The sequence below is a fragment of the Rhinolophus ferrumequinum genome, chromosome 27 (genome assembly GCF_004115265.2).
Source record: "Rhinolophus ferrumequinum isolate MPI-CBG mRhiFer1 chromosome 27, mRhiFer1_v1.p, whole genome shotgun sequence".
Lineage (NCBI taxonomy): Eukaryota > Metazoa > Chordata > Mammalia > Chiroptera > Rhinolophidae > Rhinolophus > Rhinolophus ferrumequinum.
The window spans coordinates 13,534,378-13,561,278 of NC_046310.1; the positions used below are offsets into that span (position 1 = coordinate 13,534,378).

Genomic DNA, 26,901 nt, shown 5'->3' on the forward strand with positions numbered 1-26,901 from the left:
TTAACTTAATGACGTACTGTTTCTATTTTAATCACGCCTCGTGCCACCACCAGGTACCAATAGTGATTCTTTTGTTTCTGTAATACTGTTATAAATCCACACTTTTTACACCAGTCTTTAAATTCCATTTATCAGTGTAGAATTCTGTTTAGCCCCATAATAAATCAGCCTCAGTTTTCAGTAACTGTAGACGTTGTGGATAATTTTAAGGTGTTATTTTCAATGGGGCTTCTAAAAATACTAAATTTTTGTTTATATGTTTTAGCCAAAATTATTCCTCTTTACCAAGATCCCCGCCTGTCTATCTTTAATGGTTTGGTTTTAATTATGGATTTACCTAATAAGACAGGAAGTATAATGGACTATAAGAAGCAAACCAGATGGCCAGATTGTCAGCTCCTTTTTGAAATGGATCCAGCCTACCAAAATCAAGTAAGTTTAAAAACAGTTTGTCTTAGGGAATGTCGGTTTAAGGATCAGAAACCCACTGCAATTCTTAGATGAAAGGGATTTAATGAAAAACTGTAGAGTATCATGATTTACAGCAATTTGAAAATCACTCCCAGCTTATCTCTTCATTTGTCTTCCTCATGATATTTCATCTCTGTTCATCTCTGTGTTTGTTTGTTTTTCCAACTTCCACTATGAAAATGAACTTTCTCTCTTGTGGTTCCCTCATAGAATTGCCTTGCTAATATGTGGACTTGCCATGGCCCTGGCCTTTCCCGTTACCATCTAACTGGATATTTTTGTTCAAATTCACAAGAGAATGTCATTGTCTTAGCTTGGATCAGGATTCTGCCCTATCCAGAGTAGCTCTGTCTTTGGAATTAGGTCACATAGCTTATAGAACTGCCCTTATCTAGGGCTTAGAGCATATACACTGAAACAGGGTGCAGGCAAAGGAATAAATGATTGATGTCTCTAAATAACATGCTAATTAGATAGTTAAATAGCCTTGTCAAACTTCATGTGAAAGCCAAATATAAAAAAGGGATCTAAATTTCTTAAAGTCTTATTTTTCCAACATATTTCTGGAGGTTCTTTAAAAAAAAAATGAACTCCACATAAAACTATTAAATATTTTAACAGAATTATTAACATGCAGACCACACTTTTTTTGCTCTTGAAATTCTGACTAACTTTTCAACATTTTTATTTACAGATTGTGTGTCTCCTGACTGTTATTAGTAATTCAATGGACCTAGTTAATGCTTACAGCTGCAAGTTTATAAAATATTGTACTATGGTAGAAAAGGCTAAAATCATGAGTATGGAAATATCTATGGAAGAATTAACTTCAATACGGTTTAAACTTATACTAGATAACTTTATGAACTATCTTAATCATATTGTTAATATGGCCATTGAGAAACGCATTGGTATTTTCAATGTTTTAAGTCTTGATTATCAGTCAGAATGCTTACCGCATGTTGAGAATATCATACACGTAAGCTACGACCTCTTGCGCTCTGAAATTGAAAAAAAGAATACACATCTATTGGAAGTAAGTATTTTGAAAATTCCTATTGCTTGAAAATGTTTAAAATTAGTATGCTATAATATTCAATGGGTACTTAGAAAACATACATGGTAAGTATTATCCTTAGAGAATTCCAATGTGCATTGCATTTTCAGGGGGTCTTCGATCAACTGTCCCTTCCTCAAAGAAACCTTCTCTGACCCCCGTATGTATAAATGTGCCCCATATCACTTTCTCCCTCCTTTCCCTGTGGGGAATCATTGCAGGTTTTAAGCAGGACATGTTGCAACATAGGACATGTTGCAATTTGCATTTCCGTAAGGACCACTTTAGCTGCAGTACGAAGAATGGATTGAAGTGGGACACGACAGCAGGCAGGCTGCTTCTGTAGTCTGGGGAGAGGTGACGCTAGCTTGACTAGGCGGTCTGAAGGTGGAGTCTGAGCAGTGTGTGGGTTTGAGATGTACGTAAGAGACGAAAGCAACAGGATTTAGTGATGGATAGACACGAGTAAGTAATAAGAGAAAGAACCGGGATTAACGATGCTTTTAGGTTTTTGATTTGGCAGCAGAGTGGGCAGTGATTGCAGTTCACTGGGACTGCATAGTACTTGTTCAGTTGTGTAATATTCAAATAGAGATACTCAGATATACTTGTCTGGGTATCAGGAGAGAGTCTAGACGGGAAGTATTTGACCAGAATATAAATGGTCATTAAAATGAGAGTACCCTTGTTTATGTGTGTGGTGACAATAGAAAAGAACAACAGAAGTTTGAAGAATATCAACATTTAGGGGATTGCTAGAGGAAGAGGAGCCCATCAAGTACACTGAGAAGGGGCACCCTAAGAGGTCAAAGAAAGCAAAAGAGTTATTTTGAGAAGGAGGGAATGTTTAGTAATTTTTAATGCTACAAAGAGTTTAAGAAAGGATTGAAAAGTGTCTATTAGATGAAAGGCACTATGTGCTGTTTATAATGAAATATACATTATGTTTAGACCCACGGTAATTTTATAACTCTCTAATTTAGGTTCATTCCCCCAACAAGTATCAGAAAACCCCCCAAAACAATGTTTATTAAATGGGTTTATTTGTCTAGTGCAGAAAGAAGTCTAAGTGTTGGTAACCCAGGGCTGGTACACTAGCTACGATGTAGGCAGGGAACCAGGCTCCTTCATTCTTTCTACTCAGTTCCCCTTGGTGATGACTGCTGTCCCAGAGGTACTGTGCTCACTCTGCAGGCACAGAAATAAAAAAGGGGAAGCTGAAGAAGCAGCGTGGTACATTTCACTTGACTTCTCATTCCCAGAACTGGACCGCAGTGCCACCTCTAGCTGCTCAAGGACCTGACTGAGATGGCACAGTCTAAGCTCCTCATCCTCTGTAGTAGAGGAGGGCAGGCAAAAAATTGAATGGCAGGGGTTTCAAGTCAGCCAATTTATAGTATGTGCCATAGTCCGTTCCTTTGGCTCATCCGTTCTTCCCGTATGTTGAGTTTTAGGGGACCTAATATTGCTGCTCTTACCTGGTTGAGTACTGAACTAATTGAGAAATAAGACAGCCGCATAAGGCAAAAAGAGGTTAAAAACATTTCCTTTATTACTCATAAAGTGGACCCTTGAGTATATGGTTTATATTTGCTTGAAATTAACCTTTCCAAACTTGAAGCCCAGAATTAGAGACTGAACGCACTCAACTATGGTTACCTTGAAAATTACCAACATCCCGGCTACAGTGAGCCCCTCACTACAACTGTGAGCAGACAGGAACACAAGACTCCTCGGGGACAAGTTAGAAGGGCCTAGGCTGTGCCCGCCCAGTTTCTCCATCCATAGTCACCACCCACAGAAGTGACTTCACCTTCCCAGAGAAACAGTGGATGTGGGTTGGATGAAACATGAGACATGAGACATGGAGGAGAGTCAGCCTAGTGGAGCTCCCTCCATATGGAGGAAAGAGGCATGAGATGAGGAGAGTCTTGACCCTCATTACCATACAGACAGTCCTTTGAAAATAGAAGGCTTTTACTTCCCGCCTAAAGAAAACACACCAATTTCTCTCTACCTTTCCAAATATATTATCTCTGGATCATGTACAGTCCTCTCTATCAAGTGTGGTGAACTATAAATAAAAGACAAGGTATAAGCCCCACTCACCCAATATAAACTAGTGGAGAAGGAACAGGACAAGTATAATTAAAACTCCAATCCTATAAGAGAGAAAATGGGGAAGCTAACATCTAGAGTGGTCTAGAGCAGTTAGAAAATACTGGAGCTGGGATTCAAACACAAACTGCCCTTATTTAAAAGCCTGTTCTTATACGCCCTGTGATAAAAATGTGTGTGCAAGAGCGTGTTCAGGCATGCATGCACACACGTACGCACACACACCATACTGAAATCTCTGATAGATTAACAGTAGTTATCTTTGGGTGATGGAATAATAGGTATTTTCTATTTTATAAACTTTTTTGTATTGCAATTTTTGCATGAACATCTATTTTAAAATCAAATAGAACAAAGTGTTTGAAAGTTAGAGACATATATATAGGCAATTAATTCAAGGCTGTGAAATTGAACTGACATTGATCCCTGAATTATGCACAGAACGTTCATTCAAGTCCTTGAAACATGAGGGGAAAATATGATAAAATTGTAATCTAAGTATAGAAATACAATTATTTCGAAAATTTCATGGAATGATACACATATACTTGTAAAAGTGTGGATGTTATAATGAATACATATAACGGATACAAATGGGATTTGGCATTGGATTTGAGTTTGAATCATAGCTCTGTAACTCACTAAACTTCTCATGCTAACTAATCCCTCTGAGAGTCAGTTTCCTCCTGTGCACATGAAAAAATAATACCTAATTAGCAAACATTTTATCAAAACAAAGTGAGACAATGTATATAAAGAACCTGGCACATAAATGCTCAAAAAATGGTAGCAATTATTATGCACTGTTCACATTTTAGTCATACTCTTACTATTGTTATTATTTCTTTCTTAGAAACACAGTTATTTCTAATAGTACTTCTTTTATGTCTCAGTAGGATTTATTTCATGTACAAGATATTCAAGTTTCTTCCTTTAATAATAGAAAGGATTTGATCGTATTAATACCCCAGTATTTTAAAAATATTTAGAATATCTAGACGATGTCTTCACTTTTTTCTGAAATTATAATTGTGTAAGTTAGAGATTTGAAAAAGAGTAATTAGTCTTCTACAATAGTGAAAAATCATTACATGATTATAATTAATGTGTGAATGATTTCAGGTCGTAGAATCATCATTGCAAAAGCTGGACTGTGATCCCACTGGAATAGAAGAATTTTTAGAACATTTTACTTTTTTGAGTGCACTTTCTTCAAAAATGTCTGCATTAGAGAAAGAATATTCAGCAGTTGCTCACCTGTATTCTGTTTTAAGGGATCACCAGATCCATATTTCAGAAGAGCAAGTTGCCACATATAACGTCCTTCTTTTCAAGTTTGGTCAACTAAAAACTGCTGTGAAGTTAAGTGAAACAAACAGAGATGCTGCTATTACTAAATTCAGAGACAGTTTGGAAGCATACATCACTGGTCTCCGGGTTGACATTAGTAATTTAAAGGCCAAAGTAAGTTTTTGGTTTTCATTAAAGTCAACTTGATCTTAGTTTCATGTAAGCCTAAGCATACAGGTATTTTCTTTCTACAGACTTTTAAGTAAATAATTTAATCCATGTATTCTTACCCTGGAATTCATGAACCGAATTTTGGTGACTTGTGAACCTGAATAGGAATTAAAATTACATGTCTATTTATACTAACCTCTAACTGAAATTTAGCGTCATCTCCAATTAGGAGTGAATGTAGACAGCAGACAACGTCAAAACTAGTGACTTTTTCCATAGGCTTCAACAGACCGCCACAGGGGGCCCATGGCGTGAAAAGAGCTAAGAAAACCTGAAATCTTTTTGGACCTTAACCTAGGACAAATGGGAATGCTAGTTCCAACTTCACTTACCATGAAGAAGAAACTATAACCTAACATTGAACATTTATTGAGCCTTCACTAAGCGTTAGCAACTATGCCAACACTTTACCCTTTTATCTACAAAAAAACCATCCACTTGAGATTTAAAGGAGTCAAGTAACTTGCCTGAGATCACACAGCAAGTAAGAGCCAGGGCTCCAGAAGCCTTGCTTCTCACACCCCTTCGTCCTCACCATCATTACAAGTTATTTTCATTTATGCAGTATATTTTAAGGACCTCATCATGTGTATTAGGCACAATGTTATTTATTTCAATTAATTGGTTTTTCAATTTTTCCATCTATACAGTTGCACAGAAATAAAATAAAGATGAAAAAATTAGTTATATGAAAGTACTTGATGGGCATATCCAACTGCAGTCTTTAAAAATAGTACTAGAAATTTACAGAAACATACAAAAGTTTCTAATTCACCCTGTTTATATTTGTTAAGTTTGAGGTTAGACAATGTCTGAAATGAAGATCTGAAATATATTCTGGATTAAATATGCTATAAGGCTTTGTGTCTTATTTAAATCCCATAGAACGTTGATATTTTCGTTTTATAAGGAAATTGACTTAGATTTAGGTGACATTGCAACCCACTTTCTTTGGGCTGTGTGATTCCAGTGTCATTTCAGTTATCAAAGTCCCCTCCCCCCCCCCACCCCCCCCCCCCCCGCCCCAGGGCTCTTCAGATTTATGCCACACGTGCACCATCCAGTGGTCAGTCTTGTGGGGAGTGGTCAGTTACATTAGTGTCAAAATCTCTGACGTGCTGAATAAGATCAGATCCACGTTTGCAGCTTAGGGAGGAGCCCAAGAGTTCATAGCCAAGTTTATTCAGTCGCTTTCTGGAGTACCTTTTTCTCTGCAATCTTCCCAGTATTTTCCAGGAATCTTCTTTTTTGTTCTCTGGTTAGAAAACTGGGGTTTATAACTGTGCTGTGCCATCCACTTCTATGACTGCACCCACATCTGGGGCAAAGAAGCAGAACACAGAGGAAAAAATCAGCAGGGTTGATCCTCCTTGGAACCACAGCTCACCAGCACAGCGAATAAAGTTCTCTTCCCTGAGAGTTTCAACTCCTGAGGCTTTGATTGCCACCAGCTAATACCACCCTGGAATAGCTTGAGGGATGGGGTATGACAGAACAGAAAAAGAGGAAGAAAGGGGACCTTCTGTACTCTGAGCATTCCGAACTGTCAGGAAAACCGGAGTAGGACAGTAGTCAAAGGGGTGAAAACAGATTTTTATTCAGGACTATTGCAAGAGGGGAAAATAGAGCTCCACACAAAAGCAGGCTCAATTCCACATACAGCATGGGCCAGTGGAAATTTATAGCTAAGGAGCAGGAAGGGAGTCTGGATAGAAAACTAAGAGGAAAAATGTCAGGGTTAAGGAGAGTTCTGGCCACAGCGATCTGACAGGATACTTCTGCTATCAGGCCGGGGTGATCAGACATCACTGGGGAAGGTGGAGGACCAGGGACCTGATCAGTTACCCAGGAAGCTCGGACATTGAGGGCGGGGCTTCTGGTTAGAGTGAGTCAGCAGGGTACTTACAAAAACTGACTTTACAAGGAAGTGCACAGGGGAGCCTACGAGAAGGTTTGGGAGTAAAGTTTGGTCAAGCAGAGAATCTGTGTTAGAACCTTTCCTGCTCCTCAAGTTGGAATTTGAGGTTCTCCCAGAGCTTTCACTGTTTGTATCCCCTGAAACTTACTCCCAGGTTTCTGGTACATTGAGCTTAGGTCAGGAAGTACTGAAAGAAAAAAAAAAAAAGGTAAACTAACTGCTAATTTGGTGGGACTTCAAATTACCATCTTCTTCCCCAATCTGCCTTCTATTTGCTGGCAGATGCCTCAAGTAGGTGTTCCGTGTATTCTGTCCAGTTATAGGTGCCTTCCTTGGGAGAGGCAGGGTGGGCATATTTACTCCATCATCAGACCTTAATCGTATAACCTTTCAAACTATATTTGATTTGTATTTCTGATGACTGAGGTCATTCTGTGAAGATCTCAATTTGAAGACTGCCGATAGGATTAACAAAACTTGACTCCACGTAAGCTAGTAAGATGATTTCTCCCAAGTGTTTACACGTCCTCTCAAAATAGCTCATTTACAAACATGAGTAGATATTCATGACTGGGAAATTACGGGAGGAGCCTAAGGGAATTTTTTATTATAATCCATTACATAGGCATCACGGTTACAGATTATATTATATATTAAGCCCTATTCATTATCACTAATACGGTTTATCAGTTTTATACAAGTTACTATGTTAAGATTGTTACCTGTGTTTATTTGATGAGCATACGACACACAACAGTGTTATATGCAATTCCATGGGTTGTATTTTTTTAAAGAATAAGGTGATAGCATCCAAACTCATTAATTCTTTCAACAACTTTTTAATAAACATCTGCCGTCTGCATTTTACTGTACTGGGTTCTAGGAGATATACAAAAATCAGTCAACAAAACTATCTTTAATCTTAAGAAGTTTCTAATTTAGTAGGGGAAAAATCAGGGCAAAATTTTACTTATATTCCTCCTCAGATGTCATTGTTGCAAATGTCTGCAATTTCATGTGCAGTAGTAAGACTCATACAAGACAGCATGTGACATGCATCATAAAAGTTAACAAAGTTCAGTGGGATCAGAAGAAGGAAATGAGTTTGGGAGTCAGGCTGCCCCAGGGCCGTACCCTGAAACCTCCACTTACTATTTGATGGTGGGAAGATTATTTATAACCTCACCACTTCTTTGAAATATTATTAAAAATACTAACTTTCAAGGTTCTTGTATGTAATCTTGTATTAACTTTCAAGATTAATGTGTTACCACAGTGCTTAAGATGGGGAAGGTACACAGTAAATTATAGAACCGATGGAATAATAAATAATTAGTCATAGGTAACACAAGTCATTATAAATTAAGGACAGGCATTTTACATGATAATTGCAAATCAGGTTCGTTGAAGCTTGGATGGCACACGGAAATGCTGTCAGCAAACATGTTTAAGTTCTGAGCAGTATGATCTCTTAGAATGTCTTGCTGTTATTTTTTTAGATAAGAACTCCTGCCCTGTCATCTGCTGGTACTCAGGTGTCAAAAGCAATGGAGACCATCCAGGCTCTCTCAGAGGAAGCTGCCAGTTTAGCCAACAAAGTTAAAACGTATTTAAACTATCAGGATTGTTTGGATGATGCCAAGTCTCATATACGTTCTCCTAATGTGGAAGAGCTAACACAGATTGTGCTGTCAGAGATCTCTGACATCGATTATGACTTAACCTTAAGGAAATTATTATGGGAGGCACAAGAAGAATGGGGAACACTCGTTAGTGGGTGGAAGAATAGCACTCTTCACAGTATTGATATAGAATCAGTACAGAGAAATGTTTCAAAATGGATGAACATCATCTTTGTACTAGAAAAAGGTAAGAGTTGTCTTCCTCAAGTTTTCCACCCAGGGCTACACACAAAATGGCCTCTGGGCCAGCAAGATGGTTGTCTTGGGCCTTTTTTCTTTACCTATTGCCAAGCGCTGGCCATTAATGGCTGGAGAGACAGTGCAGGAGTATAGGTAGGATCGTTTCCTGAAGCAAGAAAAATAATGAAAACGTCCCAATTTTTTTTTCTTAAGTTATAACAATTTTTGTATCCTTTAAAAGTTGGTCCCTGAGGTAGAATCCCAGAATCCCCGTGATTCTGGCTCTGAGGGCCAGAGATGTTTTGATGATAAGGGTCCACCTGCAGGATTTTCAAATCCTCATGGTGTGTGCCTCCAGGAGTATCCTCTGGGCAGTGGGAAAACGGCTAACAAGCCATTTTGAGCAGTTTCCCTTCTGCTAATCATCAAATTTGAAATCTTGTCAACATAGAGGTGCTATTCCCGTGTGAGCAATTCCGTAAGATCATATCCTTCCCAAAAGGAAAGTGTTATTTCACTTGGCAAAAGAATGTTTTTACTTTTTAAATTCCTCCCTTATCTCTCAGCTGTACTTCAAGCTATAATTTCCTCTCCAGAAAAACACTTTAATTTGCTTGTTTTTAAATTATACAAGAAATATAACAGTATCACAAAAAGTTAGAAAAGAGAAAAATTGGAAGAAATCACCCATAGTCTCGCTGCTTTAATATAACATTTTGTGCATTCTGTCTCGATATCTCGATATTTCATCATGCATCAGTTTCATAGAGCAATATAATATGTAATACAACACCTTTTTTTAATTCAAGTTTATTGGGGTGACAATTGTTAGTAAAGTTACATGGGTTTCAGGTGTACAATTCTGTATTACATCATCTATAAATCCCATTATGTGTTCATCACCCAGAGTCAGTTCTCCTTCCATCACCATATATTTGACCCCCTGTACCCTCATCTCCCACCCCCACCCCCCTTACCCTCTGGTAACCACTAAACTATTGTCTGTGCCTATGAGTTTTTGTTTCTCATTTGTTTGTCTTGTTCTTTTGTTGTTTTTGGTTTATATACCACATATCAGTGAAATCATATGGTTCTCTGCTTTTTCTGTCTGACTTATTTCGCTTAGCATTATACTCTCAAGATCCATCTATGTTCTCACAAATGTTCCTATATCATCTTTTCTTATCGCCGAATAGTATTCCATTGTGTATACACCACAACTTCTTTATCCATTCATCTATCCAAGGATATTTTGGTTGTTTCCATGTCTTGGCCACCGTAAATAAAGCTGCAGTGAACATTGGAGCACACGTGTCTTTATGGATAAATGTTGTCAGATTTTTTGGGTAGATTACCAGGAGAGGGATTGCTGGGTCATACGGTAATTCTATTTGTAATTTTTTGAGGAACCTCCACACTGCCTTCCATAGCAGCTGCACCAGTCTGCATTCCCACCAACAGTGTATGAGGGTTCCTTTTTCTCCAGAGCCTCTCCAACACTTGTTACTATTTGTCTTGTTGATGATAGCCATTCTAACTGGGGTGAAGTGATATCTTCTTGTGGTTTTTATTGGCATTTCTCTGATGATTAGTGATGTTGAGCATTTTTTCATATGTCTATTTGCTGTTTGTATGTCCTCTTTGGAGAAATGTCTTTTCAGGTCCTCAGCCCATTTTTCAATTGGGTTGTTTGTTTTTTTGTTGTTGAGTTGTATGAGTTCCTTGTATATTTTGGATATTAGCCCCTTATCGGAGGCACTGTTTGCAAAAATCTCCTCCCATTCAGTTGGTTGCCTCTTTGTTTTGTCGATGGTTTCTTTTGCTGTGTAGAAGCTTTTAAGTTTGATATAGTCCCATTCATTTATTTTAGCTTTTACTTCCCTTGCCTTTGGAGTCAAATTCATAAAATGCTCTTTGAATCCAAGGTCCATAAGTTTAGTACCTATGTTTTCTTCTATGCAGTTTATTGTTTCAGGTCTTATGCTTAAGTCTTTGATCCATTTTGAATTAATTTTGGTACGTGGTGACACATAGCAGTCCAGTTTCATTCTTTTGCACGTGGCTTTCCAATTCTCCCAGCACCATTTATTGAAGAGTCTGTCTTTTCTCCATTGTATGTTTTTTGCTGCTTTGTCAAAAATTATCTGTCCATATTTATGTGGTTTTATGTCTGAGTTCTCAATTCTATTCCATTGGTCTACGTGTCTGTTTTTCTGCCAATACCATGCTATTTTGATTATTGTTGCCCTGTAATACAAGCTAAAGTCAGGGGGTGTGATACCTCTAGCACTGTTCTTTTTTCTTAAGATTGCTTTGGCTATTCGGGGTCTTTTGTGGTTCCAAACAAATCTGATGATTTTTTGTTCTATTTCTTTAAAAAATGCCATTGGGATTTTTATGGGGATTGCATTAAATCTGTATATTGCTTTGGGTAATATGGCCATTTTAACTATGTTGATTCTTCCAATCCATGAGCACAGAATGTCTTTCCATTTCTGTCTTCTTCAATTTCTAAAAACGTGTTGTAGTTTTCAGCATATAGGTCTTTCACTTCCTTGGTTAGGTTTATTCCTAGGTATTTCATCCTTTTTGCTGCAAATGCAAAAGGAATTGGTTTTTTTAAATTTCTTTTTCTGAGATTTCATTGTTAGTATATAGAAATGAAATGGACGTTTGTACGTTGATTTTGTAGCCGGCAACTTTACTGTATTCTTTGATTGTTTCTGATAGCTTTTTGGTGGAGTCTTTAGGGTTTTCTATATAGAGCATCATGTCATCTGCAAAGAGTGACAATTTAGCTTCTTCGTTCCCAATTTGGATGCCTTTTAGTTCTTTCTTTTGCCTGATTGCTCTGGCGAGGACTTCCAATGCCATGTTGAAAAGCCCTGTTGTATTCCTGAACGTAGAGCAAAGGGCTTCAGTTGTTCACCGTTAATTATGAGATTAGCTGAGGGTTTGTCATAGATGGCCTTTATTATGTTAAGGTATTTTCCTTCTATACCTATTTTATTAAGTGTTTTAATCATAAATGGATGTTGTATCTTGTCAAATGCTTTTTCTGCATCAATTGATATAATCATATGATTTGTGTCCTTTATTTTGTTTATGTGATGTATCACATTGATGGATTTGCGTATGTTGAACCATCCTTGTGCCCCTGGGATGAACCCCACTTGGTCGTGATGAGTAATCTTTTTAATGCATTGTTGCATTCGATTTGCTAGAATTTTGTTTAGGATTTTTGCATCTGTATTCATCAGAGATATTGGTCTGTAGTTCTCTTTTTTTGTGTTGTCCTTGCTAGGTTTTGGTATCAGAGTAACGTTGACCTCATAAAATGAGTTAGGGAGTACTGTCTCTTCTTCAATTTTTTGGAAGAGTTTGAGCAGGATTGGTGTTAGATCCTCTTTGAAGGTTTGGTAGAATTCACTAGAAAAGCCATCTGGTCCTGGACTTTTGCTTTCGGGAGGGTTTTGGATGACTGATTCAATCTCGTTACTGGTGATCGATCTGTTTAGATTTTCCAGTTCTTCATGGTTCAGTCTTGGAAGGCTATATGTTTCTAAGAACTTGTCCATTTTTTCTAGGTTATTGAATTTGGTGGCATATAGTCCTTCATAGTATTCTTGGATGATTCTTTGTATTTCTGTGGCATCCGTGGTAACTTCCCCTTTTTCATTTCTGATTTTGTTTATTAGTATCTTCTCTCTTTTTATCTTAGTAAGCCTAGCCAAGGGTTTATCAATTTTGTTAATCTTTTCAAAGAACCAGCTCTTTGTCACATTAATTTGTTCTATTGTCTTTTGACAACACCTTTTTTATCCATAGTTTACTAGATAAAATCATGGCTATTTGCCAAAGTATATAGACTTGCAAAAAACCAAAGTTATTCTCTTATCCTTTTATTTAACCAGGTCTTGAAAGACAGTTTATTAGTCAACCTGGCTTTGTAAAAAAAAAAAAAAGCCCATTTGTACAAAATTGGACATTTAAGAATATGGGTATAGTTTTCAGTTCTCCTGAGTCCCCAACTTGGCCTATTCCTCTGCCTCCTTCCTCTTTTTTTAAACAAGTTGAATAAAAAGGTTATAAGCATTGAACCTTCAACTGCATAAGTTTTGAGTCGTGTACCTCAGTGGTTTGTCAGTGCCAGAGGACACACCGAAGCTGGTCTGGGGCAGAGTTTTTACCTGCATTTCCTACAATTAAAATGTTTTCTTGATGAAATACTAGTGACAGATTTTTTTCCACTGATGTTCTTCCTTACTGAGCAGAATTTAAAAGCCCAATACCTCTGCCCATCTTCTGACGGCATAGATGTGTACCTGTCTGTCTGGGCATCTGTCTGTCTTGTCAGTGGCAGTCTGGGAAACCCTGTGGTAGCTGGCTGTTCCTACTATCAAAGTTTCCAAGGTAACTTGGCTCTGATGGTCTTGGGTTTTAATCTCCAGCCCTGATAACTGTTTCTCTTTATTTTCATCCGTAGTTGATTCTTATGGGAGGGTGATAGTAATAAAACTCACTGTTTTAGTACAAACTAACAACGAATAAACTAGCATTACATTAAATAGCAATTTTGTTTTCTGGTTTAAAAAATATGATGAACATACTGTAAGCCTGCCAGCCCATTGCTGTTTACAGGTTTACCTAAAAACGACATTGTAGCACGTCTTAAGCAATCGGTGACAGATTTTAAACAAGGGCTGCCTATCATCAGAGCTCTAGGAAACCCCTGTCTCAAGCCAAGGCATTGGGAGGCACTCCAGGAGATTATTGGAAAGTCAGTGTCGCTTGGTAAAAACTCTACGGTGGAGAATCTCCTAGTGCTCAAAGTAAGTAAAAATAATTTGTAAAAATAGGTTGAAATAGCCGAGGGGCCAACTTTAAGCGGGCAAGTAAATCTATGAGGAATAGGAATTAGAAAAGGAAGAAGTTCATAGAGTGCCTAGGGAAGTGGGAGTATATCAGCAGATGATAAGTGATAGGAAATTGTGTTTAATTGGCCATATTGGTTAATTTGTTCATTGTGCCATCATTCTAATCTAGTTGATTAGAAACAGTAACACTGGTTTTCATGTGTGACAAATGAAATTTGTGTTTTATTATTTAACAGTGCTACATACTTAATAGAGAATACATTTTATTGGAATAGAAAAATCAAAACTATATTCCATTTCATATAAAGTGAAAATATATTAAGAGCATATTAGGATAGCCCTATCAATAAGTTAATATTATAGTTTAAATACATAATTAGCAACAATTTGATTTGTCATGTAGATTTTGTTATAAAAATAGAATTTTTCCATGATTTTTGTGTTTATAATTTTTTCTACTTCCATGCCTAGCTTATAGGAAGCTTCATTTATGTTTCATGTTTCAGTATTGACAGTGTCTAACATAATCAACAACAGTATGTTGTACCTATAATTTTCTACTAAATTCTCTGTTGTGATGAGGAAATGGGGAGAAATTAAAAGAATTTAAAAAGAAGAATTTTAGAAGACAACTTTAATTGACTTTTTAAAGTTAGACTATTTTATATCTCCAGCTCTAACCTCAAGCTCCCTCTTGAACTCGTGTATCTAATTTCCTATTCAATATCTCTACTTACATGTCTAAGAGATATCTCAGAATTAATGTCTGGAAATTAATGTCTGGCTTTACCAGAGCCTCCTAACTGATCGATGTGCCAAGAGTGAATTCTTTGAAATATCTAGATAATTTCAGAACCTAGAAGTCAATGCCAACAGCTAAGTTTATTCAAACAAGCATTCTAAAAATCGGGCACAATTTCCACAATATTTTCATTGTCCAAGTCTTGGGTTATTAGAATCATTCCCAGGCAAGTTAGTGAAAAGATGAGATTTGGCAGACTAAGTGTAGCAGCAAGCAGTAAAAGTTAAGGTACATAGGTCTATGGGGGATCAGCTGGTGGCTGACACTGGGTTGATGGCCTCAAAAGATTCCAGTGACCTATCCTTACATTTCCCTCATGAACAGTTTAAAACAGAAGTGCCACACAGTTTTTGGAGGATCCAGATTAAAATAACTAAACATCAAAACAAAAAGGAATTAGGTCTTCAGCTTCTGAAATACTGTAGCCAGGAATCAGAGGAACCCCTTCTTCTTGAGGTTAATTATAGTAATCAGAAGCGATAAGTAGACAAGTAGATGGTAATCATAAGTGAACTCTAAGAGTTCCTGGATGATTTCGATCATCCTGCAGAAATTCAGCACCTGATTATCGAGTAACGTGTAAGTGCCGCGATGGACAGGATTTGGCCTAGGAACTCAGCCTTCGTTGACTCAGTCAAGCGTGTATATCTTGGTTTTGACCCAGAGATGGCGGTCATGCTGCAAGACTGTCCAGGACAGGCTCTGATGGAAGTTCATTTGTGAGCCTGTCAAATGAATAAATTACGATGTTATGTAACAACCGTTCTGCCCAAGATGTGATGCAGGCTCTGAAAAGCCTATGACATGAAAAGCATGTCCCAAAGTAAGGAAAGAGAAAACGGTCAATAGTATGCATAAGATGAATACAGTTACTTTATAGTTGATCATTTTCACTTTAGAAAGTCATGTGCTTTATAATAGAGGCATGTAATTATTATTAGGCATTAAGATTCATCTGAAACTTCCCAGATATTACCAAGTCAGTTGGGAGAGCTGAGCATTTTGTGGTCAGGTCCCAAACTCTGGCAATAAAGAAGGGGCTAAGATCCACTTGGTTGAAATTTTGCTTTAGACATTATCAGTGTCTGGATTTAGTACTTAGCAATTTCAGAATGTCAGCATTAGGCACAGATGTTGTTTCTTCAGCATAGAAACTTGCTGATCCTATGGTTCTTTGTCTGCTTTTGGCTGAAAGTCTATGTCAAAGGGCAGGCCTCTTTCCCAAATCTTTTCCTTAAGGCCATAAGCAGTCAACTGATTTCCTCCATCTTACACGTATCTTTGGCAGATCTGTAAGAGAGATGATGAAAACTAGTCATATTTGTTCATGGTCCCCACTGAGCTGCATTAACAAAACATCGGGATTAGGCATCACTCATTAGCCCCGTGGAAATGACATATGGGAACAGTGGTAGATTCTTCTTTCTGGGATAAAAACAATCAGTCCAGCTAGTTCAGTCTAAGATCTGGAAATGAGACGCTCTCTGAGTATCTCTATTATGGTGAGTGAATCTGGGAATCTTATATCAGGACCTTGTCCTGGGGGAATTGGCAGTCAGTGCACATGGAAAGAGGACCTATATAAACTTCACTAATGTATTTTGAGGAACACTTATCTTCATCAAGATGTGGCAAAGAAAGGGAAGCCATGGAAAGGTAGGTCCATCAGAGTTATAGTCTCTCAGATGATTATATCTCAAGAATTATTATAGAAAGTAAAAGCATGTCACAAAGCAATTAAACAGTTGACATCAGTGCAGAGAAAACAAAGATGAAGGAAATAAATACCACCTGCACAAATACAGAAGGTGCTGTGAACTAATCTTTATACTGACTAGAATCAGAGGCAATAAACATTGTGGTTAGAAATTTTCACTGAGCATGAAGAAATAAGATGATTAAAAACTGAAAAGGGCTGTCATGAAGGTTAGGCCGTGAAGTCTCTGGTTAGGATGTAAACCTAACGGGAATCAGAGCTTCCGTATTTCTGATGTGCCTTCAACGTGTTCGTTTAAACCTTCCAGTTTAAATGTACCAGGAATTATTTGCTCCACTGGATATTAAAAAATAATTTTTTTCATTTTAGATGTTTCAGTATGAAAGTGAAATAAATGAAATATCAACCTCAGCAACTAATGAAGCTTCTCTTGAAAAAATGCTGTTTAAGGTTATTGAACTTTGGAATAGAACTCCTTTACATTTAGTTCTTCATTACACCGAGACTTACTCTGTCCTAATCATTTCATCTTTAGATGACATATTAGCTCAGTTAGAAGAGTCTCAAGTCATACTTGCAACAGTTAAAGGATCTGCCTATACTGGTCCCATTAAGGTAAATATTATGGCAAAGGGAAAATGTTTTAATTGTCTATAGTTTTACTGATCATTTTAATTTTTGTATTCTGCAAGGTGTTGAATTCTATAAATCATTCATATACTTCCATAGAAATGAGATGGAATATTTAGTAATGAAAATACTAAAAATAACTTTTTATGGAAGCATTATTGATTGTTCACCAGGAACTGTCAGAAAGTTTAATTTGGGCAGAGATGATAAATACTCGTATTGGTAATATAAAAACGTGACCCTGTGAGCCCTGCCTTTGACCAGCAGTGCCAATGCTGCTGCAGATACCCACAGCGCTGGCAGGGCCTCTGCCAAAGCCATTGCCTGGAGGTTCTGCTTGCTGAAGCGAATGCTTCCTTTTCATTTCCTGTGCTGTTGCTCTTAAAGGTTAATCCTACCTCTATACCTGTGGGTCCCTGTAGTTACTTCTAGAACAAGTAGCAGCCCCGACATCTATTCTATTCTAGTACAACTAGGAATTAAACCATATGGTCAGCTTGTATTCAGTATTCTCTGATAGGCCCTCGCCAGGCAGCCCCACATTCGATAACATAGCTAAGAATCATTTAAAAACTTTAGAAATCATTAATACAGAAACATTTAATAGTAAAATTAACAAAATTGATTCTAGACGGACAGAAATATGTGCTCAATAAATGGAATTCACATCATTTGCAAACCCAAACATTTAGGGAAAAATGTCAATTAATTGGAAGTTAGAGGAAAAACTAAATAAATTACAAAAAAGAGATAAACCAAACAGACTCTGTTCTCTAACCATATGCAGTAAAAGAAAAAATGAACAGCAGAAAAGTAGCAAAAAATAGACAAACAATAACAAAATCACCCACAGAAAATGGAAATTCAAAAGCAACCATAAGAAAACACAGGAAATGTAATCGTTTTCTTAATTAGAAATAAAAAGAGAATTATAAACCAAACCTTATCACAATTGTCTAGAGCCCTATGAAAAGGAATATTTAGAGCACTAAATGCCTTTATTACAAGTGGAATTTTCTAATATTAAAATAATGAAGAAAACCCATGAATACTAACATACAACTCCTCTAAAAGACACTGCTAGGTTTTTAGAAAACAAGTTACAGAGCAATGAATAATATGATTGCATTTATCTAAATTATTAAAGATGTTACATGTACGTGTACATGTCTGCAAAAATGTTTAAAGAAAGGAATGAAAGAATATACATACCCAAAATATTTGTATATTATAAATAAGGCAGAAAATTGGATGAACAAGACATCTCAAACCTCTCCCAAGACTAAATATAATTAGATTTATATTCATTTAAGGTCCCCATTAATTACGTCCTATATGTCAGTGACTGATAATCTCCTTTGATCTCAGTTTCTGTGATATGACTCTTACAGAGCAATTTCATATAATTAGATTTGTGTGTGTGTGTGTATGTGTTTTTATCGTTGTAGGTTCTTGTGGATAAATGGGATCAAAACTTGACTCTTTTCTCTCACACTCTTGAGGAATGGATGAACTGTCAAAGAACTTGGCTATATTTTGAACCAATCTTTCATTGTTTAGAAATACAAAGGTAAAAACTTAAAATATGCCATATATAGATTTAAAAACAGCATGGTGGGTAATTTATTTCCTGTAATCCTTGAGAAATCATTTTTCAATGAGCACTCTAAAACAATCCTACCTATATGAGCTTGAATCAGGTTGGGGCTAGGGAGGTATGGGAGTGAGACATACAGGTGATCAGAGAGCATGACATAATGAGACTGCACACCTTTGCAAATATTGCCCTCATTCAATGTCAGGAACAGCAGAAACAAAACTCCAATTAATGTGTCAGTGGATTACCATGCCAGGTGTGGGTTTCGCTTCCCTTTTCCAAGGGGAGAAAATAATGATACTATTCTGTAAAGGAAAGTTTCTGTACCTATGCTGAACCTGCGTTACATTTCCGTATTCCCTAAGATTAGATAATTACTAGTGGAACGTAAATTTTCTTATCCACACTGCTGTACTCTTGCTTCTAGGTCAGACTCCTTCTCTGTGATTCTCGTCATGCGAAAGCACTATTCCTCCTTTAAAACCTAGATCAATAGCTTCTTCTCCAAGGAACTCTCCTCAGACTTCACTTCTCTGGAATTTTAGTAGCCCTTTGTTTTATTACATTTCCTAGGACAAAAATCACTTCCACTTACTTTATGTAGAACTTGTCTGCATCTATCCTGTACCTCACAAAGTACAATCTTGTTAAATGATGGATATAGATCTGATTTATCCTAGTGTTTTCTACCATGTACATCACTTCTACATAATAGATACTGGAAAAATATCTTTAATGATTGATCAGCAAAAATGTAACATATCAAAATATTTTGTAAACTGAACAATATTCTGTGGCAATGCATTTAGATTATAGATTTTAACTGTAGTACCTTCAAAAAATAAAATTATCCCTAATTGTCTTTCTAAAGGCAGCTCCCAGCAGAAGCAAAACTCTTCTCTCAAGTGATTTCCATGTGGAAAGAAATAATGTTAAAAATACAAAACAAACTGGATGCTTTGCAAATAGCCACCTCTGCAGGAGTCCTCGAAATTCTGCAAAATTGCAATATACACCTTGAATATATAAAGAAAAGTCTAGAGGTAAAACTATAGCCGTCCTAAACTGGAGCATCATTTAATCTACAAAACGTAGTATAATGGACTACAGAAACTAATTTCAATGCAGATTTTCTTCTTTGCTTTAGCTGCTAACAATATTTCAAACTCTCACCATCTATAGGGTTAATGAAAATACTATCAAAATGGGAAAAAATGGATGGGCCCATCTAAATGACCTTAGGCAAAGTATCAAATGTTTAAGCACCTAGGTTTCCTTATCTTTAAATTGGGGTTAATGAGAGTACCTACCTTGAGGGGAATTGTGCTAAAAGAGACAGTGCATTTAAAACACAGGAGCGGGCACAAAGAAAGTACTTAATGGATGTTACTTAAATTAGCACTACTATTGTCATTAAGTTATAAAATCAGCAAAAGTTCAAATTGAATATTTTGATGATTTTCTAAATTATTGATTCCATATATTTTTACATTGCCAGAATATTAAATTGTCAGCTAGACATATATACCTTTAATATTGGGTTTTAATATTTGAGCTTTGTGTGAACATATTCACTTCACTTTATAAGCCAAGATGTTTTCCAGGCATTCCTCTCTTTTCCTTGTTGAGCACACGTCTTAGTAGTTGGGTTGACTCCTCCAGAAGAGCCACATATGGCAGTTACAGCCTGTAGAAAGTTGTCTGCCCAGGAAGACCCTCTGCTACGTAAATCCGTGATCTGGGACAGTCATAAGGGGTGGCACCCAGAGTGATCTGGTTAATAATAACCAGTTTACCAAGTGCTCTTTGAAAAAAGCTTTCTAATTATTTCTAGTATGTCTTTGGACTATTACTAAGCATCATTACCAACCAATAATTTTCCATTCATTCTTGTACTGAGCACCTGCTTTATATCAGGCACTGCTGCTAGATGCTGGGACTACAAAGATAAAAGATATATTCCTTTCTGTTATAGAACTCAAAATACATTACAGGCAACCAAACAAGGTAGAGATGTTACAGTGTGATGTCTGCTGTGATAGGTTGGATTGTACGACAGTGTTAAAGTAGAGAGATTAAATTCTACCTGTGAGAGGGAATCATTGACCTGGGTCTTGAAGGAAGTGCATGGGTTAGCCAGCCAGGTAAAAGAATCAGGTGTGGGTGGGTGGGAAGAGCATCTTCAGCAAGGGGAAAAGTACAGATGTGGACCTGTCAGCAAGCATGGCACATTCTGCTGTTGTAAACAAGGTGGTGCAGATGGAACATAGATTGCAAATTGGAAAGTGTTGAAAGATGAGCTTCTCCAGGGGAGCAGGGGACAGATGGTGAAGGACCTTGAATATCACAATGAATATTGACTGTTGAGTAGCCACTGAAGGATTTTAAGCAGGACAGCGATATGATTTAATGTAGAGGAAGCACTTCCCTAGAGGAAGCGTAGAATATATATAGATTGGGGGCAGTGGGAATAAATACAAAGAAACCAGTTAAAAGACTAGAAATAGTGGGGGACTAAAGTGAGAACATGGTAAGGATGAAAGCAGGTGGCATCAGGAGCTTCAGATAGGTAAGGAGAGGGTGAAAAAAAGGTCCAGGATTGTGCCTAGATTTCTGGCTTGGCCCGTAAAGTAGAAGATGATCACACTGCAGAGATAGGAACTACGAGTAGAGGAGGAGGAGGCTTGTCTGGACGGAACTAAGTTTGTACATATTGAAAATCTAACACTTAGTGGGACAATCAAGTGAACATCTTCAATCAGCCATTGGGTGTATTTATCTGGGGCAGAGGGAAGTGATCTGAGCCAAAGAGCAGGTGGGTGTGTACCAAGTAGCCCAAGAAAAGCATCATGGGTAGGAAGAGTCATGAGAACGGAACCAAGAGATGTCAACATTAAAGTGTAGGGGGCGAACAGGGATCTTGAAGGCAAATGATAAGTGGCTGAGGGAGAAGAAAAACAGCCAAGTGAAATCCCTCCCAGAAGTCAAAATGAAGGACAGAGTCAACAGCTACGGGAATATCCTGTAACATGGAGACTGAAAAGCTCCCAGTAAGTTTGGTAACGGGGGGTGGATGGCAGAACATGAGGATGACCGAGAGATGGGTAAGTGAAGATTTTGAGTTTACAGACTCTTTTCAAGAACTTTGTGGAGAGAAGGTGGGCAAGTAGACAGTAGCTAGAGGAGAACAAAGAAAGAGAGAGTGTGTCTTATATTTTTAATGAGAGAAATTTAAGAGAAGAAGCCTGTTGCAAAGGTGAGATTGAAGATATAGGAAAGTAATAAATAAAACAGGAACAGCTTAGCCTGGCATAAGTGAATGGCTCTCTCTTCCTCTGAAAGGAAGGAAAAGAGTTAAAACTGGTGTGAATATAGCTCAATTGTGGGGCGGGGTGGAAATACAGGACTTCTCTGTACTGTAGAACGTGAGGTGACCTGCTGAAATGACAGCTTATTCTCTCAGAGGATAGGGAAATAGGAACAGAAAGTTGGGAGCATGGAGAGCGATGGTGATCATACCAAAATACCGTACTTTATTAACAATCAGTAATACTCGTACAATGGTGTGTGTGTGTGTGTGTGCCCACGTAGGTGCAAGGGTGGGATTTTTTAAAAATAATTTTTGTTTTCATTTATTTTAGGTGTGATTTATTTAAAAATTAACAATTTAAGTATAGCTTTCATTGAGCATGGGCTGTTATTTTGACTGGTGCTACTACGTATACTGCAACTTTAATATTGTGGCTTTTGTAATATTGTGTAAATGGAGGCCCACATGACAATGTGATTCATATCATGATTAAACACATTCTGAATTGCACTTCTTTTGGTTCTGGACAGGACTACCTTGAAATGAAAAGAATGGTTTTCCCACGATTTTACTTTCTTAGCAATGCTGAGCTTCTTGATATTCTAGCTAAGAGCAGAAATCCCGAGTCTGTCCAGGTAACAGCATTCTTTGCTCAGCAATATTATTTCCCATCCAAGTCAGAATTTTATAATGTTCCTGACATTTGTGTCTGGTCCACAGCCTCATCTTGTGAAATGTTTTGAAAATATAAAACAGTTAGTAATATGGAAACAAGAAATTGGCCCTGCATGTGTGATGATGTTTGTATCTGCTGAAGGAGAAACTCTTGTGCTGCCAAAGTATGATATTTATGTTACACACTAAGCATTTAGACTCTAAAATTTTAGGTGAAAGCTCTGCTTGGAAATTTCTGATATTTCATAGACGTTTTCTAAGCAAACTACATCTTCAAAGACAATGTTCTCATGCAGAAGTTTACCTTTCCATATCTGTATTAATGTTATCCTGAAAGCCAACCCAAGGTTTTATCTTTTGAACATAGATAGGAAGGCAATTTGCTATTTTCTTGAGGTTGTTGGTGCTATAGCTTCTTCCACTGACCTTGGTTTTGTCATGAATGACCCCCAGGCAATTTTAATAAGCCAGGTCCTTCCATCGCAGCCTGGGCGAGCACTCGCTCACCTTTGGCATGTAGCTCCTGATATGAGTTGATTTAAAAACTTCTGTGCCCAAGTCTTCCTAAGCACCAAAACCCCTAACTTGACTCTGACCGAGGCTGACTATTTAAAAGGTCCAATGAGGAATCAAACAATGCTTTGTAATATAATTTATCTATTTTGTAAATTCATGGTTTTGATGCCAGAATTCCCTAAAGATAGGTGATATGTTTTCTACATAGTTTTTCAAAATTAAGATCTAGAAAAACCAAAAGATACTATAGAATGATAGTCCTTTGGCCCATGAATATTATAAGTGTAGAAACCTTAGTGTACAAGTTTATCAAAGGAAGGAAACATTAATAAAAATAATTCTTCATATATTATTTTTGAAAATATAGGAAAATTCGTGTAAGAAGTGCTGTAGAACAGTGGCTGGAAAATGTAGAGAAAAGCATGTTTAATGTACTAAAAAAGTAAGTACAATGTGCAAATCCTAAAATTACTGTATATATATATATGTATTTTTAAAATTTGGTTATCTACTAATCTAGATATCCAGAGAAATAGATGGAGTGAAAATCCTGTTTTGATAAAACAGAATGGCAAAATAATCATTTTTACAGTTACATGTCAGTTTGAATGTGTAATCACAGACAACATTCAGTTCTGTGCACCTTGAGATGCCTAAGTATCTGAAAACGGGCTGAATTTGCCAGCTTTCGGACGAGACCCACTAGGCCTCCACTGCTGCCCACTTCACTGCTTTGCATTTCGGTCCCACTTTGGCTTCCTGGAATTGTTTACGTGGTTTAGTCCTTTTCGTGTTTTCATCTATTATTGCTGTCTGTTCAGAGTGAAGAAACAGCCTGAGAGTGGGACCTTTGAAAATCAATTTGACTAGCATGGTCTGCTGCATTTCTAAGTGTTTACATTTCTAACCATTTCTAAGTGGGTATAGAAAGGCTATTGGTCTTGAAGTTTTAAAATCTGTATTTATTAATACTATCCTGAATGCCAACACAAGGTTTCTAGAGCAATTATTATTTATTTACATAAATTACCAAATTTCCTTTGCTCCAGTTCTTACCCTTGGGGTGATGTGATAAGTACAAGATGTCATCTTACACATGACGGGGTTACCTCTGTGGGCAAGGAACCCTGAAAAATGCCTCTGGGCATTCGAGAGACAAGTAGATTTTCAGGAGTTGCTCTGGGATTTTTCTGGTTAGACAATTTTATCATTTGCTCATGATAATCCTGTCTGTTTCTTTATAATTCTTTTTAAAATGTCATTTTCTTTTCATGTTGTTTAGGATGACAAATTTTGTACAATGGTGAAAAGTGCAGTGAGCGTCCTTTTTTTCCTAATTTTAGTGGGAAAGCTTCTAATGCTTCACCATTTGTTACGATGCTTAGGTTTCTGGAATACACCCCTTATCAAAGTGAAGAGTTTTATTCTATTCCTAGTTCGCAAAGTTTTTAATAATTAAAAGATGTTTAATTACATCAAATGCTTTTTACGAATCTACTGAGAAACTCAAATACAGTTTGACCTTTAATTTGTGGCTATCATGAATTACATTGGTAAATTTCTTTTTCTTGTTTTTTTTTTAAGTTTGTTAGGGTGACAATTGTTAGCAAAGTTACATAGATTTCATGTAAATAACTTTCTTTTTTGTGGAACTTTCCTTGATTTTCTTATTTACTTTTTGGTCTACTTACTTTATTTCCTAGAAAACTACATGAACATTTCCTACTTTTTTGTGAATTTGTCAATTTCTTTTCTTTTTATTTATCTCATTTATTGTTAATATCTATTACATATTTTGATGCTATATTATACATAAAGCTTAGTAGAGTGTACCATTAGTCAGTACATCAGTAGTTTTATACCAGTTAATGTTTTTATTAAATGCTATTTGTTTAATATAAATAACTCATCGTACCTGTTTCCATGATCACAAACATTTTTATCACTACATTTCTGTGTCATGTTAATATTTCTTGCATCAAGTATAAAAATGGATTTTAATTTTTGCTTTTATTTTGTTGTACTTTTACCAATGTCGAAGTGTTTGATACCAGTGCCAGTTAGTCTGTATGCCCCAAAGATCATTCTGTGCCCGTTTGTGTCTTATGTGAACGTGGGATGCTCGTGTCTGTGGGGGGTAGAACCTGCATTCCTGTGCCCTCCAGCTTCCAGGCAGGTGGGGCCAATGTGAGGCTGTCTCTCTGCCTCACTAGTTTGGGCAGAATCTATGTTCCTTTACCTGAAGATACAGCTTTTGACAGGTGGCCCCTCTCCAACATCTCCAGCCCTGAGCAGGTCCCTGTGACATTGCTCCCCTTGCCCCTTTGAACCCGGGGTGGTTACACTGCCTCCTGTTGCTAGAGCCTGGTGTTCACCATCCCTGGGGGTTCCCTAACCCTGCCCTCGTCTCTGCAGGGTCCCTTCAGTAAACTCTCTGCAAGCAAACCTTTGAATGTGCTGTGTTTTGCTAACTGGTATACTGACTTTCAGCGTTTGTTTTGATTACCCTCGCGCTTGGACTCATGCCTGCCATCCTATTGTATGTTTTCTGACAACTGGGCTTTGGGTTTGGGGGTTTGTTGTTGTTGTTTTTGTTTTTCACTTACTGTTGTTAGATTGAGTTTCATTGTCTCTTTCAGTGTAGCCATGCCAAAATTATAAACATTTTTTTCTAGTGAATACTCTTAAAATTTTAATACACTTAATGAAACATATTTTTATCAAAGCCTATAATAAATATCTCCAATTTCTCCCCAAAAAGCATGCGTCACATCCTAATTCCCTCCCATCTCCTGCTCCATATTGTAACCACTTAGGATTTTATCCCAAATTGCTGTTAGTTCTTTATGGATCAACAATTATCTAGGCTTAGTAAGTTTTTTGGTTTATTTTGGTTTTGTTCATTACTATTTCGTAGGTCTGACATTTTAAAATTAATTTTCATTTTGCTATATGTATCTCCAAGTAATTTTTCTAGAAAGCATCTGTGGGTAACAAATATTTTTATGTTGCCTTCATACTTGCATGTCATTCTAAGTTCAAATTCAACTTGTTGAATGCTAGTTCCCCAAAATATCACCACAAAATCTGTTCATAAGACAAAGCTGAGTTGATTGAGTAAAAAAGAACACTACTTACCCTTAAGAATGTGCCTTACAGGAGGAAGGAGAAAACGGAAATATTTATTGAGATTTTGAAGTCAGGTTTTAAAGCAGGTCTTTCAGAATGGGTGTTTCATTAGGACTGGGTAAAGATCAGGATGTAATAGTTTAAGATTGGTGGACATAGCAAAGCAAGATTTGCCCCTTTATGCTGGGTTTTGGGAAACGTCATTTTTATTTTCACAAATGACTGTTGTGCAGTTCAGCCAAAATGGTAAGATTATTATCTTAACAACACATTATTCAATTTTCAAAAATAGTTTCTTTTACTTAGAAGCCTTTTCCTGGCTTTTGGGTACATACTTGCATTCTTCTGTTTGGAGATATTATTTTTACTTCATCAATTGTAACAGAACTTTGGCACTATTTTATCTTACCAGAAAATGCCAACCGAAGATTTTCATATTCCTAAGTCCCGACTCTCTGGCTGAGTAATTGTCAGACACCATCAATTATAAGATGCATCCTAATTTCAGAGAAGTGAATAGAATTGGTGAAGTAAAGTAACTATTTTTAAGTTTTCTTCACTGTCCTTTGTTAACCCTGCTTCCTCATTTTAGTTTTTCTACTGGCAGGGATTGGTGCTCTTTTTCACAGTATTAGTTTTCATAAAATGTTGGGTCATTCTTGGTCGTCTGCTCAGATATGTACTGGCGTGTCCCTCTTCTA

The 26,901-nt window shown here is 37.1% G+C and overlaps 1 protein-coding gene across 1 annotated transcript in view; it reads left to right on the plus strand.

Moving 5' to 3' along the window:
- Positions 1-26,901, plus strand: part of DNAH14 (dynein axonemal heavy chain 14) — a 200,405-nt gene that overhangs the window by 35,349 nt on the left and 138,155 nt on the right. Inside the window, exons 15-25 of the mRNA XM_033099365.1 lie at positions 266-432; positions 1,166-1,507; positions 4,769-5,110; positions 8,585-8,954; positions 13,589-13,779; positions 16,713-16,958; positions 18,422-18,543; positions 19,442-19,613; positions 22,411-22,515; positions 22,601-22,719; positions 23,439-23,513. Of these exons, the coding sequence (XP_032955256.1) occupies positions 266-432; positions 1,166-1,507; positions 4,769-5,110; positions 8,585-8,954; positions 13,589-13,779; positions 16,713-16,958; positions 18,422-18,543; positions 19,442-19,613; positions 22,411-22,515; positions 22,601-22,719; positions 23,439-23,513 (2,251 nt within the window). The remainder of the gene's footprint in view (positions 1-265; positions 433-1,165; positions 1,508-4,768; positions 5,111-8,584; positions 8,955-13,588; positions 13,780-16,712; positions 16,959-18,421; positions 18,544-19,441; positions 19,614-22,410; positions 22,516-22,600; positions 22,720-23,438; positions 23,514-26,901) is intronic.